We start from the raw sequence: 18061 nt of genomic DNA on the forward strand, positions 1-18061 counted from the left end.
CCTGGCCCCGCCCCGAGGCCGTGCGCAGGCTCGCCGCCGGCCCGGCTGCGCAAGCGCCCTGACGACTTCCGGGACCTGTCAGCCGCTCCCTCCCGGCTTCCGTCCTCCACCCGCGCGCCCGCCGGAGCCCGTTCGCGTCGACTGACCAGAGTCCGCGAATCCTCCGCCCCGAGCCTCGGAACCGCCCCGACCCCCCCAGGTAAGGGGCCGCGGGGGGCGAGCGTCTGGCCCTGCGAGCCACGACCACCCCGTTTCTCGTGGAGTCGGGCCCGTGGGGCTGTGAGAGCGGGGCTTAGGCCGCGAGGCCCAGAGCTGGGGGAGCGGTCGGGCCTCCCCCCGCCGGGCCTCGGGAGAAACCGGCCGGGGGCGGGCGCCGGAGGTCCCGGTTCACCGCGCCGTTTCCCCCAGAGCTCCTGGAATCCCTGCTGGTCCGGATTCTCCAGCCCGCTTCCCCGGCGCCCCGGTGAACCCCAGTGCTCCCTCCACTGCGCGTCTGACCATAACGTGCAATGAAAGCGGGCCGACGACCTTCCCCCGAATGCACGGTTACGAGGGCTGCTGCCTCTTTGGCGTCTGGGATGTTTGTCAGCGGCCGCCCTCGCCCCTCCAGTTACTGAGGGGGCCGGGGGGGAACCATACTGCGTGCTCTTCTTCCCCGGGCTCCTGTTCACTTTAGGAGCAGCCCATCGCCGGGCCATCCCTTGGGTGGATGACGCTGGGAAGGTGACTTGGGCACCTCCGTTTCCTCCTCCCGTTGTTGTGCATACTTAAACTGCTGAGACTAGTTTCTTAGCCCAGAGTATTACTGCCCATCTGCCTTTCTCTCCCACCCCGGATTCGAGGACCAGAATGATGGCATATTTATTTAGGCTTTTAGCTCCAGCCTGGTACTTAACATGTGGGGAACATGGTAGTCTCTTAGTTAATCGTACTTTAGAATCTCATTAGGAAGCCATCTGGTTTTTTTATATATATATACATATATATACTGTGACTTTGGAACTTTCTGTGTACTTCAACTCAAATGACCGAAATTACCCTGCCTCACTCCTCTTCCATTAGTTTTTAACCTAACCCCCTAATTTCTTGTAGGCCCTTGGATTTCAGGTATCTCAAACCAGAGGTAATCAGTGAAGAAGATGAAGTAACCACGGTAGGGAGTGGGTGTGACTGTTTGGTTGCTTCTTACCACAAAATACTTGGCTGATATTCTAGGGTTCCCATTTAAAGAAGGGAGAATCGTATTGGACAATTGAAACTGGTGCCTTCGAGGGGAGCATGATAATACTCTGGGCTAAATAGCTAGTCTTAGGTCCAACACACAGGCGGGATCTACTGGCCTCGCTGGAGTGGAAACCTGTGGGCCTTGGGAGGGAGGATGTGGCATCTTCCTAAGAGTACCTGCTGCCAGGGGTTGGGTCATGGGAGTGATTAAATGATTAGAAACTAGATGAATCACAGTATTGAAAACTGAACCTAAACAGAGAATAGAAATTCCCTCTTGTGCAGGTACTTTTAAGATCCGGAATTGACAGTATATGTCTGCGTGTCCTAGTTCAATGTCCATCCCTCAGGATGATCCAGGAAGAGAGTAGTGGGAGTCCCTGGATTCCTACTCCAGACATTTTATTTCTCTCAGTGCTGTTATGTTTTTGTCCCCATTTTTCTCCTCTAGCCTTATTAACTAAGATCTTTACATTCCATTTGAATGCCAGTCATTGTAGAGATTATAATTATCACCCTATGTCAGAAGTATGTTTGTCTTGGCACAAAAGTCACAAGTTCCTTTCACTGTGTGCATGATAAACTTGACCAACACGAGTTGTTGGCTGGGCATGCAGATGTAAAATATATTTAGCCCCATGACTATAAAAGAAAGGCTGGTTCAAATGTATGTTCAAATATAGGACTTGAGTGATAGAATAAAATTAGAAGTGCAATTTAAGAAGTAGTTATACTATTGTATGATCACATACCTCTTTTGAAAGCCTTCGTCTATAGCTACACTGAAATACATGCTTTTGTTTCACAGATATTCATGCAGAACGATTAGTTTGCCAACAAATTTAGTGGCAGTCAACAAGATTTTGTTTTTAAATTAAGTTGCTTTAATTAGAAGTATTTATGACAGGATGTGTTACTTTGAAAAGCTCTGGGACTAGCCTGTTGTGACTGAACAATTAGGTTAAGTATCAGCTACCAGAGAGAAGCAAGCAGGGAGCAGAGTAGCAGCAGTAAGAAGGCAAGAAACTGGAGGTCAAGCAGGGGCTGCATAAATGATACCTAGTCTCAAAGACAAAAACTCCTATTCCACAAAAATTCACATTTCAGAATTCTCCCTAGGTTAACAGGACTTAGGTAAATGTGTTGAAACTTGTCTATAGTGAGAGTGCCTCTTAGAAATAACAGATTTGGCTAGGTGTTAATCCTAGCTATTTAGAAGGCTGAGATGTGAGGACCACAGTTTGAAGCCAGCACAGGCAAGAAAGTCCACGAAACTTTTTTTTGTTTTTTAAACTGTGTGTATGTGAATGGACATACATATATAAATTTGCTTTTCTTTTTTGGTATTGGGGATCGAACCCAGGATGTTGCACTTGCTTGGCAAACACTTTACCACTGAGCTACATCCTATTATGGAGAGACTCTTGATCTCCAATTAAATACTTTTAAAAAGCTGGAAGTGCAGCTGTGGCTCAAGTGTAGAGCGCTAACACTGAGCACAAAGAAGCTCAAGGACAGCACCCATGCTCTGAGTTCAAGCCCCAGGACTGGCATACACAAATAACAAAGCTAGGCCTAGAGATGTGGCTCAGGAGGTAGAGCACCTGGCTAACAAATGCCAAGCCTCTTAGGACCCCCAAAGAAAAGAAAAAGGGAATGAGAAAGCTGTATGAAGGGAGTGCGGCCTAGTGGTAGAGTGCTTGTCTAGCATGCACAAAGACCCAGGTTCAATCCCTCATACCACACACATAGAAAAAAGCCAGAAGTGGTGCTGAGGCTCCAGTGGTAGAGCTCTAGCCTTGAGAAAGTCCAAGGACAGTGCTCAGGCCCTGAGTTCAAGCCCAGGACTGGCCAAAAGAAAAGAGAGAGGGGGAGGGAGAATTTAATTTGGCTTGTAATTCGATGAATGTTTTTCATATTCTTGATTTTTACCCAAAGTAAAATAGTTAAGCAATAACGTAAATCACCTGTATACTTTTTGCTTGGATTCACTAGTTAATGGATTCTTGGTTTATTTATTTATTTTTGCCATATTTCTATTTTCTATATTTTCTATCCTAAACAGTTGAAAACAAGTTCTAGAAGTATAGAAGATGTTGTGAGATTTTTATCCCAAGGGGTTCATCCATCTTTTATCTCCTAAAAGTCAAACATGTCCTTACCTAATAGCAACGCCATTAGTAGAGCTAAGAAAATGAAAAGAATCCCTAATTGCTATGTAATAGCTGAAAATCAAATTTCCCCAGTTGTACACTGTACTATTGGTCTAGGGATGTAGCTCAGCAGTAGAGCACTTGCCTGGCGTGTACAAGGTCCTGAGATCCCCACCCAGCTCTGCACGGGAACAAAAAGTAAAAGCCTTGTTGCCTGACAGCGGATACCTGTGTGACTCTTTCAACACAGAGTGTAATCAGTGTTCATTTATGAAATAAAATTTAAGTCTACAGTAGTCTTCCTCTTCTGTTGTGGTATGTGTATGTGTGTGTGTGCGTGTGCGCGTGTGCGCACACATGTACCAGTCCTGGGGCTTGAACACAGGGTCTGAGCACTGTCCCTGAGCTTTTTTGTTCAAGGCTAGTGCTCTACCATTTGAGCTATAGTTGTACTTCTGGCTTTTTTGGAGATCAGAGTCTCACACAGACTTTCCTGTTCCAGCTGGCTTTGAACTGTGACCTTCAGATCTCAGCCTCCCTAAGTGGCTAGGATTACAGGTGTGAGCCACCAACTCCTGGCTTTGTATTACCTTTTTTTTTTTTTTTTTTTTCCAGTTCTGGCACTTGAGCTCAGGGCCTGAGCACTGTCTTTGGGATTTTTCAAGGCTAGAGCTCTACCACTTGAGCCACAACACCATTTCCAGCTTTTTCTATTTATTTGGTACTGAGGAATTGAACCCAGGTCTTTGTGCATGCTGGACAAGCACTCTATTGCTGGGCAAGCACCCTATCACTAGGCCAAACTCCTAGCCCATATTGCCTTTTTTGAGGTGTGTAGGCCTGTTGAACACAAGGGCATTCTAGATGGGGTGACCATGTTGCCTCAGAATAGTCCTGTGGCCCCATTGTCATTTCCCATCACAGCACATCTTTCAGGACTGATCTGGTCTGCATGACCAGTAGGTCAGTGTTGTAATGGCAGTGTGTGCTTACTTTCTCTTGCCCCTTCTTAGGAGGCTCCTTAGGTCAGATTGCCTTGCTATTTGATAAGAAGTTTGATCACTTAATTACCATAGTGGTTGATAGATTTATTATGAAGCTATGTGTTCCCCTTTGCCATTTGTGAGTGCTGTGTGGGATGATAATCTGGGGCTGTGTGAATAGCCTGTTTTCCCCCACAAACTTTAATCCATGGTTTGAAAGTCTACACGGGTATTTACAATGCTAGTTCTATGTAAATGCTTCTGATTTGAGGTTTATATGAGTTATCCTCAAACAGTTCAGGGTCCTCATAAGTTAAATACTGGTTGCTTATCATTTGCAGTGCTTGTTTCTGTTGTCTGTTGCAGCTTTCTGTTCTTAGAAAACACTGAGAATCATGTCACTGCACCAGTTTTTACTAGAGCCCATCACCTGTCATGCCTGGAACAGGGACCGAACTCGTAAGTATGCTACTGACTTCCCTATAGTATTTTCTGTCTTTGAAGCATTTCAAAATTATGTGTCTTTTTGTCATTGTTGTGTTAGTCAGTCCTGGGGACTTGAACTCAGGACCTGGGCACTGAGTCTAAGCTTTTGTGCTCAGTGCTGGCACTCTACCACTTGAGCCACAGCTCCATTTTTGTCATTTTGGTAATTAGTGATAAGAGTCACACAGATTTCCTGCCCTAGCTGGCTTTGACCTATGATCCTCAGAGCTCAGCCTCCTGAGAACACCTATAAGCGAAGATTATTGTGAGAGCAGCCAATATCCAGCTAGTAAAGAATTCCTCAGGGGTGAGCTTGGGGGCCTCTTCTTTTCAAGCCGCTTTTTTTAATCTTCAAAACGCCAAGTGTAACGTTTCTTTTTGTTTTGGTGGCAGCTTTAAGATCGGGTATTAACAGTTAATGTGGACTTCCTTCTCCAGAGATTGCCCTTAGCCCCAATAATCACGAGGTGCACATCTACAAGAAGAACGGGAGCCAGTGGGTGAAGGCTCAGGAGCTGAAGGAGCACAATGGGCACATCACAGGTGAGAGGCGTCGTGCCCGCCTCCCCATCCGTGTGCCGCCTTCCGGGGAGGGCTTCCTGTCATTTAAAGCCATGAGGACCTGGGTGCCGCTCCTGAGCTTTTCTTGAGCAAGGCTAGCATCCTACCATTGGTCTACAACTCCACTTAGGAGTTTTCACAGGTTAGCTGAAGATAAGAGTCTCGTGGACTTTACTCCTGGGGCTGAAGCACAATTCTCAGATCTCAGTTTCCTGAATAGCTAGAATTAGAGGCATGAGCCACCAGTACCCAGCACCAGTTCATGGTTAATATGTTCACACCTGTGTTGATGGATTCATAGGTAAGCTTGAGTATTTCCCCATCATGTTCCCTTTTTAAAATTATTTTTTATTTTTATTTTTGTCAGTCGTGGGGTTTGAACTCTGGGCCTGGGTGCTGTCCCTGAGCTCTTCAAGACTACTGACCTACCCCTTGAGCCACAGTGCCACTTCCGGTTTTCTAGTGCTTAATTGGAGATAAGAGTCTCACGTTCTTTAGTGCCTGAGCTGGCTTTGAACCGTGATGCTCAGATCTCAGCCTCTTGAGTAGCTAGAATTACAGACGAACCACTGCACCCGGCCATGTTCCCTTTTTGCCTCTATCTGGCAGAGCAGTTGCCTTAGCCAGCTGCTTTGAACAGCTTGAGCTAAGACCAAAGCTTCTTGTCAGGCTCTCTGGCAAGTAATCCTAGAGGCCTCGCTTTGAGCAGTGGCTTGGCATATTACTTGTGAGCACTAGGAACAAGTGTCTCACTGAAATCATTGTTTCTATTTTCATTGCACTTGCTTCCCCGGACCTTATTTCTATTAGCTCTGGCCTGTTTTAAGTTCCTCTGCCCATGGCCTTGTGTAAGAAAGAGGACATTTAGATTTTGTTTTTTTCCAATGGGTCATGGGGCTTGAATTCAGCCTGAGCACTGTCCCTGAGCTCTTCCACTCAAGGCTATCACCCTACCCTTGAGCCAAGCCCCACTTCCCATTTTCTAGAGGTTAATTGGAGATAAGAGTCTCAGGTCCTTTTGTGCCCAGGCTGGCTTTGAACCTGGATCCTCAGATCTCAGCCTCCTGAGTAGCTAGGATGACAGGCGTGAGCCACCGTGCCCAGCGATCTTAAATTGGAAGTTTAGCTTTAAGAAATGTGTTTAATGAGAAAGAGTAAGATGAACGATTCTTCAAATAGCCAAAAGTGTGAAATAATTATGTTCTTTTTCACTTTACTTCTTTTCTGGGGTTCTTTGCACTTGGGCCTGTTTTCTGTCCACTCACATAGCAGGGGTTTTGTGTTTGTTGTTGTGCTGGGCCCTGTCCTGTCCCTGACCTTTTTTTTTTTTGACAGTCCTGGCTTGAACTTAGGACCTGAGCACTATCCTTGGGCTTTCTCAAGGCTAGAGCTCTACCACTTGAGCCACAGCACCACTTCTGGCTTTTTCTATGTATGTGATACTGAGGGGTCTTCGTGCATGCTAGGCAAGCACTCTACCACTAGGCCAAACTCCCGGCCTCCCTTAGCTGTTTTTGCTCAAGGCTAGTGCTCTACCACTTGAGCTACAGCTCCACTTCCAGCTTTCTCTGGTGCTCAGTTGGAGATAAGACTCTTACAGGCTTTCCTCCTCTGACTGGCTTCAAACTGTGCTCTTCAGATATCAACCTCCTGTGTAGCTCCGATTCTATGTGTGAGTCACCACGCCTGTTTCATTTTTAAAATCTTGAAAAAAAAAAAAACTGTTGAAAAAAATCAAAATATAATTCTCTGATAGGAGATCAAGAATCAAATATATTTTCTCAAGGAGATAGTAATTTTAGGGAAAACAGATTTTCTGAAGCATTGTAGAAGAAATCAGTAGTATACAGAATGCAAGTAGGGCAATCATCAAAGGGACAGCACGGTCTCAGTGTTGAATTTTTTTTGGAGAATATTTCACTGTGTGGCCCGGCTGGCCTCCTGCCTCAGCCTCCCAAATGCTGGGAGTGTAAGTGTGCCCTACACACCTGGCTCTCGCCAACTTTTGATTGCGATGCAAATGAAGTCAAATACAAGGAAGATTCTGATTAGTCTTTTTGTTTTGTGATCGACTTCTGTGCCCTTAAATCCAAGGATCTGTCATACCTGGCCTCATGGAACTTGCTGAGCGCGGGAACGCTTTGCAGAGAAAGGTCCTTGTATTGGTGTGAGGTTGTGGCGAGGCCTGGTGGAGGAGGAAGCTGGCGGGCGCAGCGTTCTGCTGGGGCCCAGCCCACAGCAGATGTCACTTGCCCCACTTGCAGGCATTGACTGGGCTCCGAAGAGTGACCGCATCGTCACTTGTGGGGCCGACCGCAACGCCTATGTCTGGAGTCAGAAAGACGGCGTGTGGAAGCCCACGCTGGTGATCCTGAGGATTAATCGGGCAGCTACGTTTGTGAAGTGGTCACCCCTCGAGAACAAATTTGCTGTGGGCAGTGGAGCACGACTCATTTCCGTTTGTTACTTCGAGTCTGAAAATGACTGGTGAGTCGCACGGGCCTCCTGGTGTTTCTGTGTGCAAGAATCCGCTCCTGAACTGCTGGCTGGGGGCTTCTTGAGGTGCTGTGTAAATGGCCAACTGTAGCCCCAGGCTCTCCTCCCTGGGGGATTGTGAGGTTTCCTTCTAGAATCTTCCATCCTCACAGCATTTATTTCTGTTCTTTATGGACTATCGAATGAGTCAAATCTCACATCTTCTTTTCTTATTGAATGTACTATAGTTCTTGTCTGTGCTGCCAGATGAGTTTTCTTATTCTTTTTGTTTATTTGCTTTTTTATGGGAGTCCTGAACTCAAGGCCTGGATACTGTCCTTGAGCTTTTTTGCCACTTCAGCTATAACTCCACTTCTGGTTTTCTGGCAGTTAATTGGAGATGAGTCACACAAATTTTGCTGCCTGGGCTGGCTTTGAACAGTGATCCTCGAATCTTAACCACTTGAATAGCTGGGATTACAGGCATGATCCATCATCATTGCTTCTGATTTACATTTTGAGGGGAGAGTTTAATTCCTAGAGAGTATTTATTAGCTCTAAATTCTAATCCTCCACATCTTAATTGATCACCTTTTTTTTTTAGTAGTGGGGTCAGTTAGGGGATTGAACTCAGGGCCAAGGCACTGTCCATGAGCTCTTTTGCTCAAGGCTAGTACTCATACCACTTTGAGTCACAATGCCACTTCTGGTTTTTGTGTGGTTAATTGGAGATAAGAGTCTCACCGGGACTTTTCTGCCTAGACTGGCTTTGAACCACAGTACTCAGGTCTCCTCTTGAGTAACTAGGATTACCGGTGTGAGCCACTGGCACCCTGCACGATTGATTTTTAAAGCAGCACTTTTGGTACAAAAATTGACTATCTTCTCTGAATGGCAGTGCAGAATTAGAGGACAATCTTCCAACAAGAAGTTCTAATTACTTGGTTGTGATTTCTCAACGAGTGGCATAAAAGAATTCTTAGCTTCATGGGGAGTTGTAAAAGAAATTAAGCCAAAATTAATCCAAATCAGTTTTCTCCCAAAGGTTTACCATCAAGGTGATGCCATCTCAGATTCTCTGTTCTTCAGAAATGCGCCTGCTTTCTGTCAGGAGACCTGGCACCATCCTAAACCCGTGCTTCAGTGTTTCCAGCTGGGGGCCTTTAGATCGTATGTGGATCATCCACTGGGCTTTTTCCTGCAGGTGGGTGAGCAAGCACATTAAGAAGCCGATCCGCTCTACTGTGCTCAGCCTGGACTGGCACCCCAACAACGTCTTACTGGCTGCAGGGTCCTGTGACTTCAAATGCAGGTGCGGGCTCATGGAAACTGGCAGGCCGCAGCGGCTGAAGGTTCCTTTTCTTTGCACAGTTCTATACTAAGCACTGGCAGGGCCACAAAGATAGTAGGAGCTGGTGGCATCCAGGAGCTGGAGCACAGCCGTTCAAGGTGCGGGCTTAAGTCCCCAAGGTAGACGGACGTGGTAGGGAGGGCTGGGGAGCCTGCCTGTTCTGCCATTGTTAGTACTGGCGCTTGAACTCTGGTTCTTGTGTTTTCTAGTCTGGTGCTCTACCACTTGAGCCACACTCCCAGCTGTATTTTCTTTAGTCATTTTTCAGATAGGATCTAATATTTTTTTTCCTAGAGGGCTAGCTCAGACAGCAGTGCTCCTGCCTCTGCCTCCCACATAGCTGGGGGACCCCTATACCCAACTTGTTTATTGAGAAGAGGTCTGCTAGCTTCTTGCCAGGACTTGTGTCCAAACACTATGCCCCATCTCTGCCTCTCCTGTGGCTTTGATTGCAGGTGTGAACCACCATTCCCAGTCTGTAGACGTACTTGGTTGTCTTCCTTCTCTTCCTACAGAGTGTTTTCTGCCTACATTAAAGAAGTGGATGAGAAACCGGCCAGTACACCCTGGGGTAGCAAGATGCCTTTTGGTCAGCTGATGTCAGAGTTTGGTGGCAGTGGTACTGGTGGCTGGGTCCACGGGGTCAGCTTCTCCGCCAGTGGGAACCGTCTTGCCTGGGTCAGCCACGATAGCACCGTGTCTGTTGCCGATGCCTCCAAGAGTGTGCAGTGCGTATTGGCTTTCCTTTGTTTGTTTGTTCTGTGTCCATGGTGAGCGTGCACTGGTATCAGAATGCCAGTCCGATTGCAGGTGCCAGTGACGTTAAAGGCCCACCATTCCATGCCTACTTTGTGGTCCTTTACATCACGTCTACACGCACACGTCTATCTTTTGTTTGGGGGTGTTTGAGACAGCCTCGATGGGTACCTCAGACTGGCCTCCCATTCATAATTCTGCCTCCTAGGTACTGGGATTGCAGGCAGAGGCTTGCTGCCACACCCAGCTCTGAAGAGGTGGCACTTCTTGGGATAGACAGTCCTTGAAGCTAGTGTTGCCAATGACTCTTTGGGCCAACCCCCTGCTCTGCTCCTCAGAAGAGTCCCTTCAGACTGGCAGCTTACCTTGTTCATCCACGGATGTGGGCGGAGAAGGAGTGGGCTGTGACCACTCATGTGAGTGGGTCAGTCACCTCTTGGACTTCCTCAGCCTGGCACAGAGTCCTCGTGTTTATTAGCCAAGGGGAGGTGGCGGACACCGGCACCCTCTTCCTGTCATGAGTCTTTACTGCTGCAGCTTTGCCCCTGGTCGCTAAAGGTAGCTTGTGCCAGGCCCTGATGGCTACTCGGGAGGCTGGGATCTGCCTGGGTAGGAAAGTCTGAGATTCTTATCTCCAGTGAATTACCAGAAAACCGGAAGTGGAGCCGTAGCTCAAAGTGGTAGAGAGTTAGTGCCTTGGATTCAGCGCCAAGGCCCCAAGTTCAAACTCACTGATAGAGGTCTCGGACTCGGTGGGCTGTGTGTGGTCTCAGTCACGGCCTTCTTCCCCGCGCCCCTGCTCTATGACACTGCACGGCTCTTCCTAACTGGATTGAATATGAATTTTGTTGATCTTATGTGGGGTTTTTTTTGTCTTGTTTTTTTTTTTGCCAGTCCCAGGGCTTGAATTCAGTGCCTTTAGCACTGTCCTTGGGCTTTCTCAAGGCTAGAGCTCTACCACTTGAGCCACAGCACCATTTCTGGCTTTATTTTTCAATGTATGTGGTACTGAGGAATTGAACCTGGGTCTTTGTGCATGCTAGGCAAGCACTCTACCACCGGGCCACACTCCCGGCCCCTGCTTTTATTTTTTTTAAGGATTCTTCTTATTATAAATGTAGCTTCCTAAACTGAGTGTGTGATATGTCTATCACAGAACTTGGGAGCTGAGGGGAAGACGGTCGAGTTCAAGGCCAGCCTGGGCTCCTTAGCTAGGTCCCACCCTGAAATAAGAACAATCTCCTTAAGCTAGAAGTAAACATTACATGTTTGTGTAGGAAAATTCCTACACAAACACAGGCACTTGTCTTTCCATCCGCACGTGATGTCTGTGTGGTGGTCTGTGCCGTGATTCACCTCCCTGGTGACTGTGCAGCGGCACACTGGAGCCATTTCTAAGAAAAAAAAAATTGGGGCAGGGGGTCAGTCATGAAAAGGGAACTTAGTCAGGGCCTGGGTACTGTCCCTGAACTCTGTTTGCTCAAGGCTAACACTCTCCCACTTGAACCACACTCCACTTCTGACTTTTTGCTGGTTACGTAGAGATAAGATTCTCACGAACTTTCCTGCCTAGTCTGGCTTTGAACTGCGATCCTCAGATGTCAGCCTCCTGAGAAGCCAGGGTGATAGGCAGGAGCCGCCAGTGCCTGGATGGGCAGCTTTGGCTGACACTGCAGAGCCCCTTGGGGCCGCAGCCTGGGTCATGCGTGTCTAAGGATGCCTGGGGTCACATGTGTTCTGTGTTCAGGGTCTCCACTCTGAAGACTGAGTTCCTGCCGCTCCTCAGCGTGTCCTTCGTCTCGGAGAACAGCGTTGTAGCTGCTGTGAGTCTCCCCTGCCGTGTGGGGCCCGCTGTGGTCTGCCCTGTGACCCTGCCCCCACCCACTGACCTCTCCTCTCAGGGCCACGACTGCTGCCCCATGCTGTTTAACTACGACGACCGCGGCTGCTTGACCTTCGTCTCCAAGCTGGACATCCCCAAACAGAGCATCCAGCGCAACATGTCAGCCATGGAGCGCTTCCGCAACATGGACAAGAGGGCCACCACGGAGGACCGCCACGCCGCGCTCGAGACGCTGCACCAGAACAGCATCACGTAGGTACCCCGCCTGGACCTCCCGCCACTGGACAAGTGCTCTCGCCTGTGGGGCTAGCTACGTGGGAAGCCACCGAAAGGCCGGAAGCAGAGCTGTGGCCCAAGGGGTAGAGTGCTAGCCTTGAGCACAAAAGCTCCGGGACAATGTCCAGGCCCCGAGTTCAAGCCCAGAACTGGGGTGCATACATGTGCACACCCATGTTCGTGCTTGCACACACACACACACACACACACAATGGTCAGGTGGCCCCTGTGCCTGTGCTGCATCCCCTGTGCTTCTCTCGGCAGTGCCCCGTGGGAAGGATGGCAGTGATGGCTCTGGCTCTTCCTGACTGCCACGCTCTCAGCAGGAGGGGTGTGCGTCTGAGAGTCTGTGGGTCCTGATTCTCCACGAGTAGGTTGAGTACATACTTGCTGTGTCGCAGGCCTTGGTCGGAAGCCCTCCCTGAGGCAGAGCTGAGCCCTGAGTAGCTAGGGTCGTCATGCCTAGCGGGAGCCACCGGCGCCCGGCACAACCAGGCCTTTAACATTAGGAGGCTTTTATCCTGATGGTATTGGCAGGAGGAATAAAGGAAACTTCTGAACGTTTTCTAGAAATGTAGTTTGTTTTATTTTATTACTTTATTTATTGTCAGCCTGGGTGCTGTCCCTGAGCTTTTCAGTTCAAGGTTACCATCCTACCCCTTGAGCCACAGCCCCACTTCTGGTTTTCTAGTGGTTAATTGGAGATAAAGGTCTCACAGACTTTAGTGCCTGGGCTGGCTTTGAACTGAGATCCTCAGATCTCAGCCTTCGGAGTAGCTAGGATTACAGGTGTGAGCCACCACGCCCGGCTTTTTTTTTTTTTTTTTTTTGCCAGTCCTGGGCTTGAGCTCAGGGCCTGAGCACTGTCCTTGGACTTTCTCAAGGCTAGAGCTCTACCACTTGAGCCTCAGCACCACTTCCAGCTTTTTTCTATGTATGTGGTACCAGGGAATCGAACCAGGGTCTTCATGCATGCTAGGCAAGCACTCTGCCACTAGGCCAAACTCCCGGCCCCCCTCCCCCGCCTTTTTTTCCCTGGATATTTGGATATGAGTCTCGTGGATTTTCTTGCCTGGGCTAGCTTTGAACAGCAATCCTCAGATCTCAACCTTCTGAATAACTAGTAGTATAGGTGTGAGCCACCAGCACCCTGCTTAGAAATGTAATTATTAAGTGTAGATTGTGCTACATGTTCAATAGGACTTAAAGGGGCTGCGACTGCCCAGCAGTGTTGAAAAGTGCAGACTAAGCTTAAGTAAAAACACACTGGAGATTTCCCTCTGGAACCATTGCATTCACTAGTGAATTTCTCTCTCGTTTCTGTGCCAGCAGGAGGGGAGCAGTTCTCATCTCTCTCTGACACTGTTCAGTGAAAAGTAAAAGGAGAAACCCTTGCACACTGGATAGTCTGCTTTTCTTTGTAGGAATTAGGACTTTTAAGCCAGGTGTGGTAACATACACCTGTAATCCCAGCCTCAGGAGGCCAAGGCATGAGGGTAGTGAGTTTGTGGGCAGCTTGGGCTCCATGAAAGGCCCTGTCTCAAACAAAAAGAAAAGAAGATGAGGTTAGACCTTCTTTGTTAGCATGGTGTTGGCCTTTTTCTCTTGGGAGCTGAGCAGCCCGGGGGCGTTTTCAGCTCTACATCAAGTGTGAGTTTCACAGAATTTTCACATCGTGACATAATGGTCTTTTCCATTTTTTCCCAGTCATTTAAAAATGTGAAGGCCATTGTCTGCTCTTGGCTGGACACAGGGGCCTGTGTGCCTCGCACTCTGCCCCTTCCCTGCGGCTCAGAGGAGAAATAAAGAAGGAACTGTGTGGGCCATGGGGCTGGCTCTCTTAGAGCCTCGCATGCAATGTCCTACGGCTGCTGGCCCTGCGGGAGGGGGCCTGGTGCTCAGTTTAGTTTGGGGGCCCTGAGCTTAGACTGCCATACAGGGTGGATTCTGAGTTTTGTCTGGATCCAGTTGAATTTCACTCAGGTTCAAAGCATAATGGAAAAAAATCCTTCCCATTCCCATCTTTGCTGTTGGCTTGCATTCCCCGCCCCCCGCCCATTTTCCTTTGTGGTAGTACTTGGGTTTGAACTCCTAGAGTCACCCTTGCCAGCCAGTTGCTCTGCCTCTGAGCCATATCTCAGTCTCACAGCGTGCTCTGAATGTGCATGCAGTATGGCCCCTCGCATCCCTAAGGGAGGCCACTCTGTTTCATGAGGGTTCATTTTGGTTTTCCTACCCACCTAATAGTGAGGTGCTTGGGGCATCTTAAGAGTCAGATTGCTGTGCTCTAATATCACTGGACATGTTAACCATTTAGAGAGTGAAAGACAGTTTATAACCCAGGCATGGTTGTGCCGGCCTGTAACCCAGCACTGGGGAGACTGAGGCAGGAAGATCATTGAGGCCAGCCTGGGCTATGTAGTAGCAATCTTTACTCCCCCAAGATGGATGAAAATAGACCAAAAAAAAAAAAATCATGTCCTTAGGAATGCGTGTGTGAGCATGGGCTCCCATCGCCGTGCACTATACTGTCTTTGCTTTCTTCCAGCCAAGTGTCTATCTATGAGATTGACAAGCAAGATTGTCGTAAATTCTGCACTACTGGCATCGATGGAGCCATGACCATTTGGGATTTCAAGGTAAGCCAATCTCCCTTGTGTGCAGACGATGTTTCTCGTTTTATGAGGCAGTGAGCTCTGTGCTCTTGGAAGCCAGGCTTCTACACTGTGGCAGGCTTAGAAGCTGACCACGTGGCCAGGTGCAGTGTCGCATGCCTGTCCTCCTAGCTACTCGGGAGGCTGACATCTGTGGATCCGGATTATTGAAGCCAGCCTGGGCAGAAAAGTCCTGGAAACTCTTATCTCCAATTAATTACCAGAAAACTGGAAGTGTTGCTATGGCTCACAGTGTCAGAGCACTTAGCCTTGAGTGAAAGAGCTCAGGGCCAGTGCCCAGGCCCTGAGTTCAAGTCCCATGACTATCCAAAATAAAACCAGCCAAAACTGACCCCTTTACGAGCAGAGCCACCACTCTGAGTGGGCGAGAGCCCTCCCGGGAGGCCATCCAGCACCAGGAAGAGCACCATGCCGCCAGCAAAGCAGCCCCTGCACGGGGCATCTGGAGGTGAAGGTGTCCGTGCCAGGAGCAGGGCAGCTTTATCACCCACGGGGTAGGGCAGGGGGTGAGCTGAGAGAGGATAGGAGGAGGCACAATTCCACCTTGTACCCCTACTCATCGTCACCGTGCTGTGGCCTTCTGGGAACCTAAGATGGGGCTGGCGGTGACAGCTGTTGGGTCCAGTGGACCACAGGCACAGGTGAAAGTGTGTGCGCCTCCCGTGGGCAGGAGAGGGCGTGACGGCCCGTGACACCTGTGCAGGGCGATCAGGCTGGGGGCAGTGGGCATTGGGGAGGGGCAGAGCAGGGAGACCTGCAGCCCCTCTACCCTGCGTGCTGGGGCAGCTGTCCCCAAGGGCCACGGGGGAGGGGGTTTGTGAGTGCGGGTACAGGCTGTGCCCTGGAGACAAGGGTCCCCATCCCAGAGGCAGCCTGGTCCTGGGGAGGGGTGGCTCCAGCATGGGGGTAGCCTGTGCGCAGCTGTGCAGATGGTCAGCGAGTGCTGTCTGTCTTCAAGACCTTGGAGGCCTCCATCCAGGGCCTCCGGATAATGTGAAGCTGAGGGCGCCCCGCCGGCCGCGTGAGGACCCCCGAGACCTGGCCCGCCGCCCGCCGTGAGCATGAGGGTGAGGACGGCCGCCCGGAACACGGAACACGCAGCCTTATGTGTGTGTGTGTGGGGGGGGGTGTCTGTGTGTTCGTGTGCGTGTGTGTGTGTGTGTGTGTGTGTGTGTGTGCGCACAGCATTGGTGGATGTGGTGGTTTTTAAGGCAGCAGTGGGTTTTTCATCTTGTTTTGTGTTTGCTCTTTCATTCCATTCTTGACCAAAGCTTCTTTTAGTTTATTCTGGAAACATCACACTAACTTAAAAGAAAGAGGAGGAAGTGTGTACGTCGTCTGCTAGAAAATGGAATAAACACCCTGAATGTGCATTTGGCTCTGTTTCCTTCTACTGTCACCATTTTTAGCAGCACAAATGTGGTCGGTCCCTCATTGAGTGACTTCACTTTGAGGGGGATCTCAGATCCAGTGTCATGGGTACGCTGTCCTGTGCAACTGCTACTTGGAGGAAGCCTTGACCCAAGCGCCCCTCCACTCCGCCGCAGCCAGCCCTGCAGTGGCCCTGAGCCGGCCCACGCGGATGGGAAGAGGGGCGAAACATCATCTTGGCTAGGATGCTTGTGCCCTCGCTGAGGGTCCCCTTCTGATCTGTTGCTTGGTGGCTCGGGGCCTGCCTGCCCTGGCCAGCGTCCTCTTCCTCCCTTTTCTATTATTTTTTCCGTCATGGGACTTGAACTCTGGACCTGAGCATTGTCCCTGAGCTCTTCAGCTCAAGCCCACTGCTCTGTTCTTGAACCTCAGCACCACTTTCCATTTTCTAGTGGTTAATTGGAGATAAGAGTCTCACAGATGTTAGTGCCAGGCTGGCTTTGAACCTCGATCCTCAGATCTCAGCCTCTTGAGTAGCTAGGATGACAGGTGTGAGCCACCTCACCCAGCTCCTTTTCTTTCCATCTTAAAAGTTTGTGTGCCAGGCTGAGGATCGTAGGAGGTAGGATATGCATACAGAGTAGCTTTGAGCTTGAATGCCCAGGAGAATGGTGGGTGCTGCTACCAAGAGCCTCCCAGAGGACAGCATGACACTGACACAAAGGGCTATCATGTCCACTCAGTGACCCCTGGGCGGCCTGGCTGTCTCCAAGTGGGTCCTTGTGCCCAGGGTTCTGGCCTAGCGGCTCTGCCCTATCCCACAGTGTGTTCATCTATACCTGCAAGGACAGGCCGTCTGGACACAGCTGTCTTACAGTATGTCACCAGGGCTGGCATAATATAGGATAGCAGAGCTGACCAGGAAACTGCAAGGAGCTAAAAATTCCTTGTTAGTTTCACCCAACCACACGACCTGAGTTCAAGCCCCAGGACACACTTGTGCATGTACACACACACACACAAAACTATAGCACTCTGGAGGCCAAGGCAGGAGAATTACAGTTTGAAGCCAGCTTTGAGGGGGGAAAGGTGGTACAGTTCTGTACCTATTACGTTATTTGTTATACATTAGTATATTTATTGTTATTGTAGAATTCGTGGCTCCTGCAATCCTAGCTATTTGGGGCATCTTGGTTAGAGACCAGCCTGGGTAGAAAAGTTCACAAGATCCTTTCTCCATGAAAAGCTGGACGCCATGGGGAGTGCCTATTATCTGAGCTGTGACCACAAAACCTGACAGATCCATTTGAGACCCTACCTCAGAAACCAAGCAGCAAAATCAGGTTTGGAGGCATGGTTCAGTGGTAAGAGCGGAGACCCTGAGGCCAAACCCTGGCATGGCTGACATGCCTATCGACTTTGTAATAGGTTGTGTGCATTACACAGGCAGTCTCCTGTATCTTCCGTCCACCCTGTCTTTTCTATTTTATCTTGAACTCTGGACCTCTTGCTTGCTCGGCAGTGCTCCGCTACTCACACCCTTTCTCTTTTAGTTGGCTTTCCAATAAAGTCTCATACCTATTGCCTGGAGTCTTGTTCTATTACTTATGGTCTCCAAATAGATGGGCCAGCAGGACAGGACATCATTCCCGGCCTCTGCTGCTTGAGATGGGGTTTGAGATCAGTTCTCAAACCACAATCCTCCCAATTTCTGCCTTGCAAGTATCTGGCACCACAGGTGCAAGGAAACCCCCCCCCCCAGCCTTCTCACACTCATTTCTGAGTGTGCCCAGTTATTAAGTGATCGTGGGCATACTTCGAAGTGGTTTTGGTGATTCTTAAAAGGTTTGAAAGCCCCCAATGGCAGGTCAGGGTTGAGAACACACCCCCTAAGAAGGGTGAGTGAA

The 18061-nt window shown here is 49.4% G+C and overlaps 1 protein-coding gene across 2 annotated transcripts; it reads left to right on the forward strand.

Moving 5' to 3' along the window:
* The first annotated feature begins 87 nt into the window (after positions 1-87).
* On the forward strand, positions 88-16156 carry Arpc1a (actin related protein 2/3 complex subunit 1A). Of its 2 annotated transcripts, none has more exons than XM_090324337.1 (10): positions 88-195; positions 4724-4819; positions 5285-5389; positions 7672-7894; positions 9087-9194; positions 9749-9961; positions 11737-11812; positions 11891-12084; positions 14657-14747; positions 15742-16156. In XM_090324337.1, exons 2-10 carry the CDS (start codon positions 4756-4758, stop codon positions 15778-15780), a joined length of 1113 nt encoding a protein of 370 aa, XP_090180463.1. In that variant the 5' UTR covers positions 88-195; positions 4724-4755; the 3' UTR covers positions 15781-16156. The 2 variants fall into 2 exon arrangements, with proteins under 2 accessions (XP_090180463.1, XP_090180464.1); XM_090324338.1 differs by lacking the exon at positions 88-195 and adding an exon at positions 1098-1153 and having other exon boundaries at positions 4727-4819.
* The last annotated feature ends 1905 nt before the right edge of the window (positions 16157-18061 follow it).

This window comes from Megascapheus bottae, chromosome 34 (genome assembly GCF_031878675.1).
Source record: "Megascapheus bottae isolate mThoBot1 chromosome 34, mThoBot2.hap1, whole genome shotgun sequence".
Taxonomy (NCBI): Eukaryota; Metazoa; Chordata; class Mammalia; order Rodentia; family Geomyidae; genus Megascapheus; species Megascapheus bottae.

Bases quoted from the DNA above. Each gene is read 5' to 3' on its own strand.
- Arpc1a (XM_090324337.1), top strand. From the start codon at position 4,756: ATGTCACTGCACCAGTTTTTACTAGAGCCCATCACCTGTCATGCCTGG. The intron at 11,813-11,890 runs GTGAGTCTCCCC...CTCTCCTCTCAG, and splicing joins AGAACAGCGTTGTAGCTGCT to GGCCACGACTGCTGCCCCAT. The intron at 12,085-14,656 runs GTAGGTACCCCG...GCTTTCTTCCAG, and splicing joins CTGCACCAGAACAGCATCAC to CCAAGTGTCTATCTATGAGA.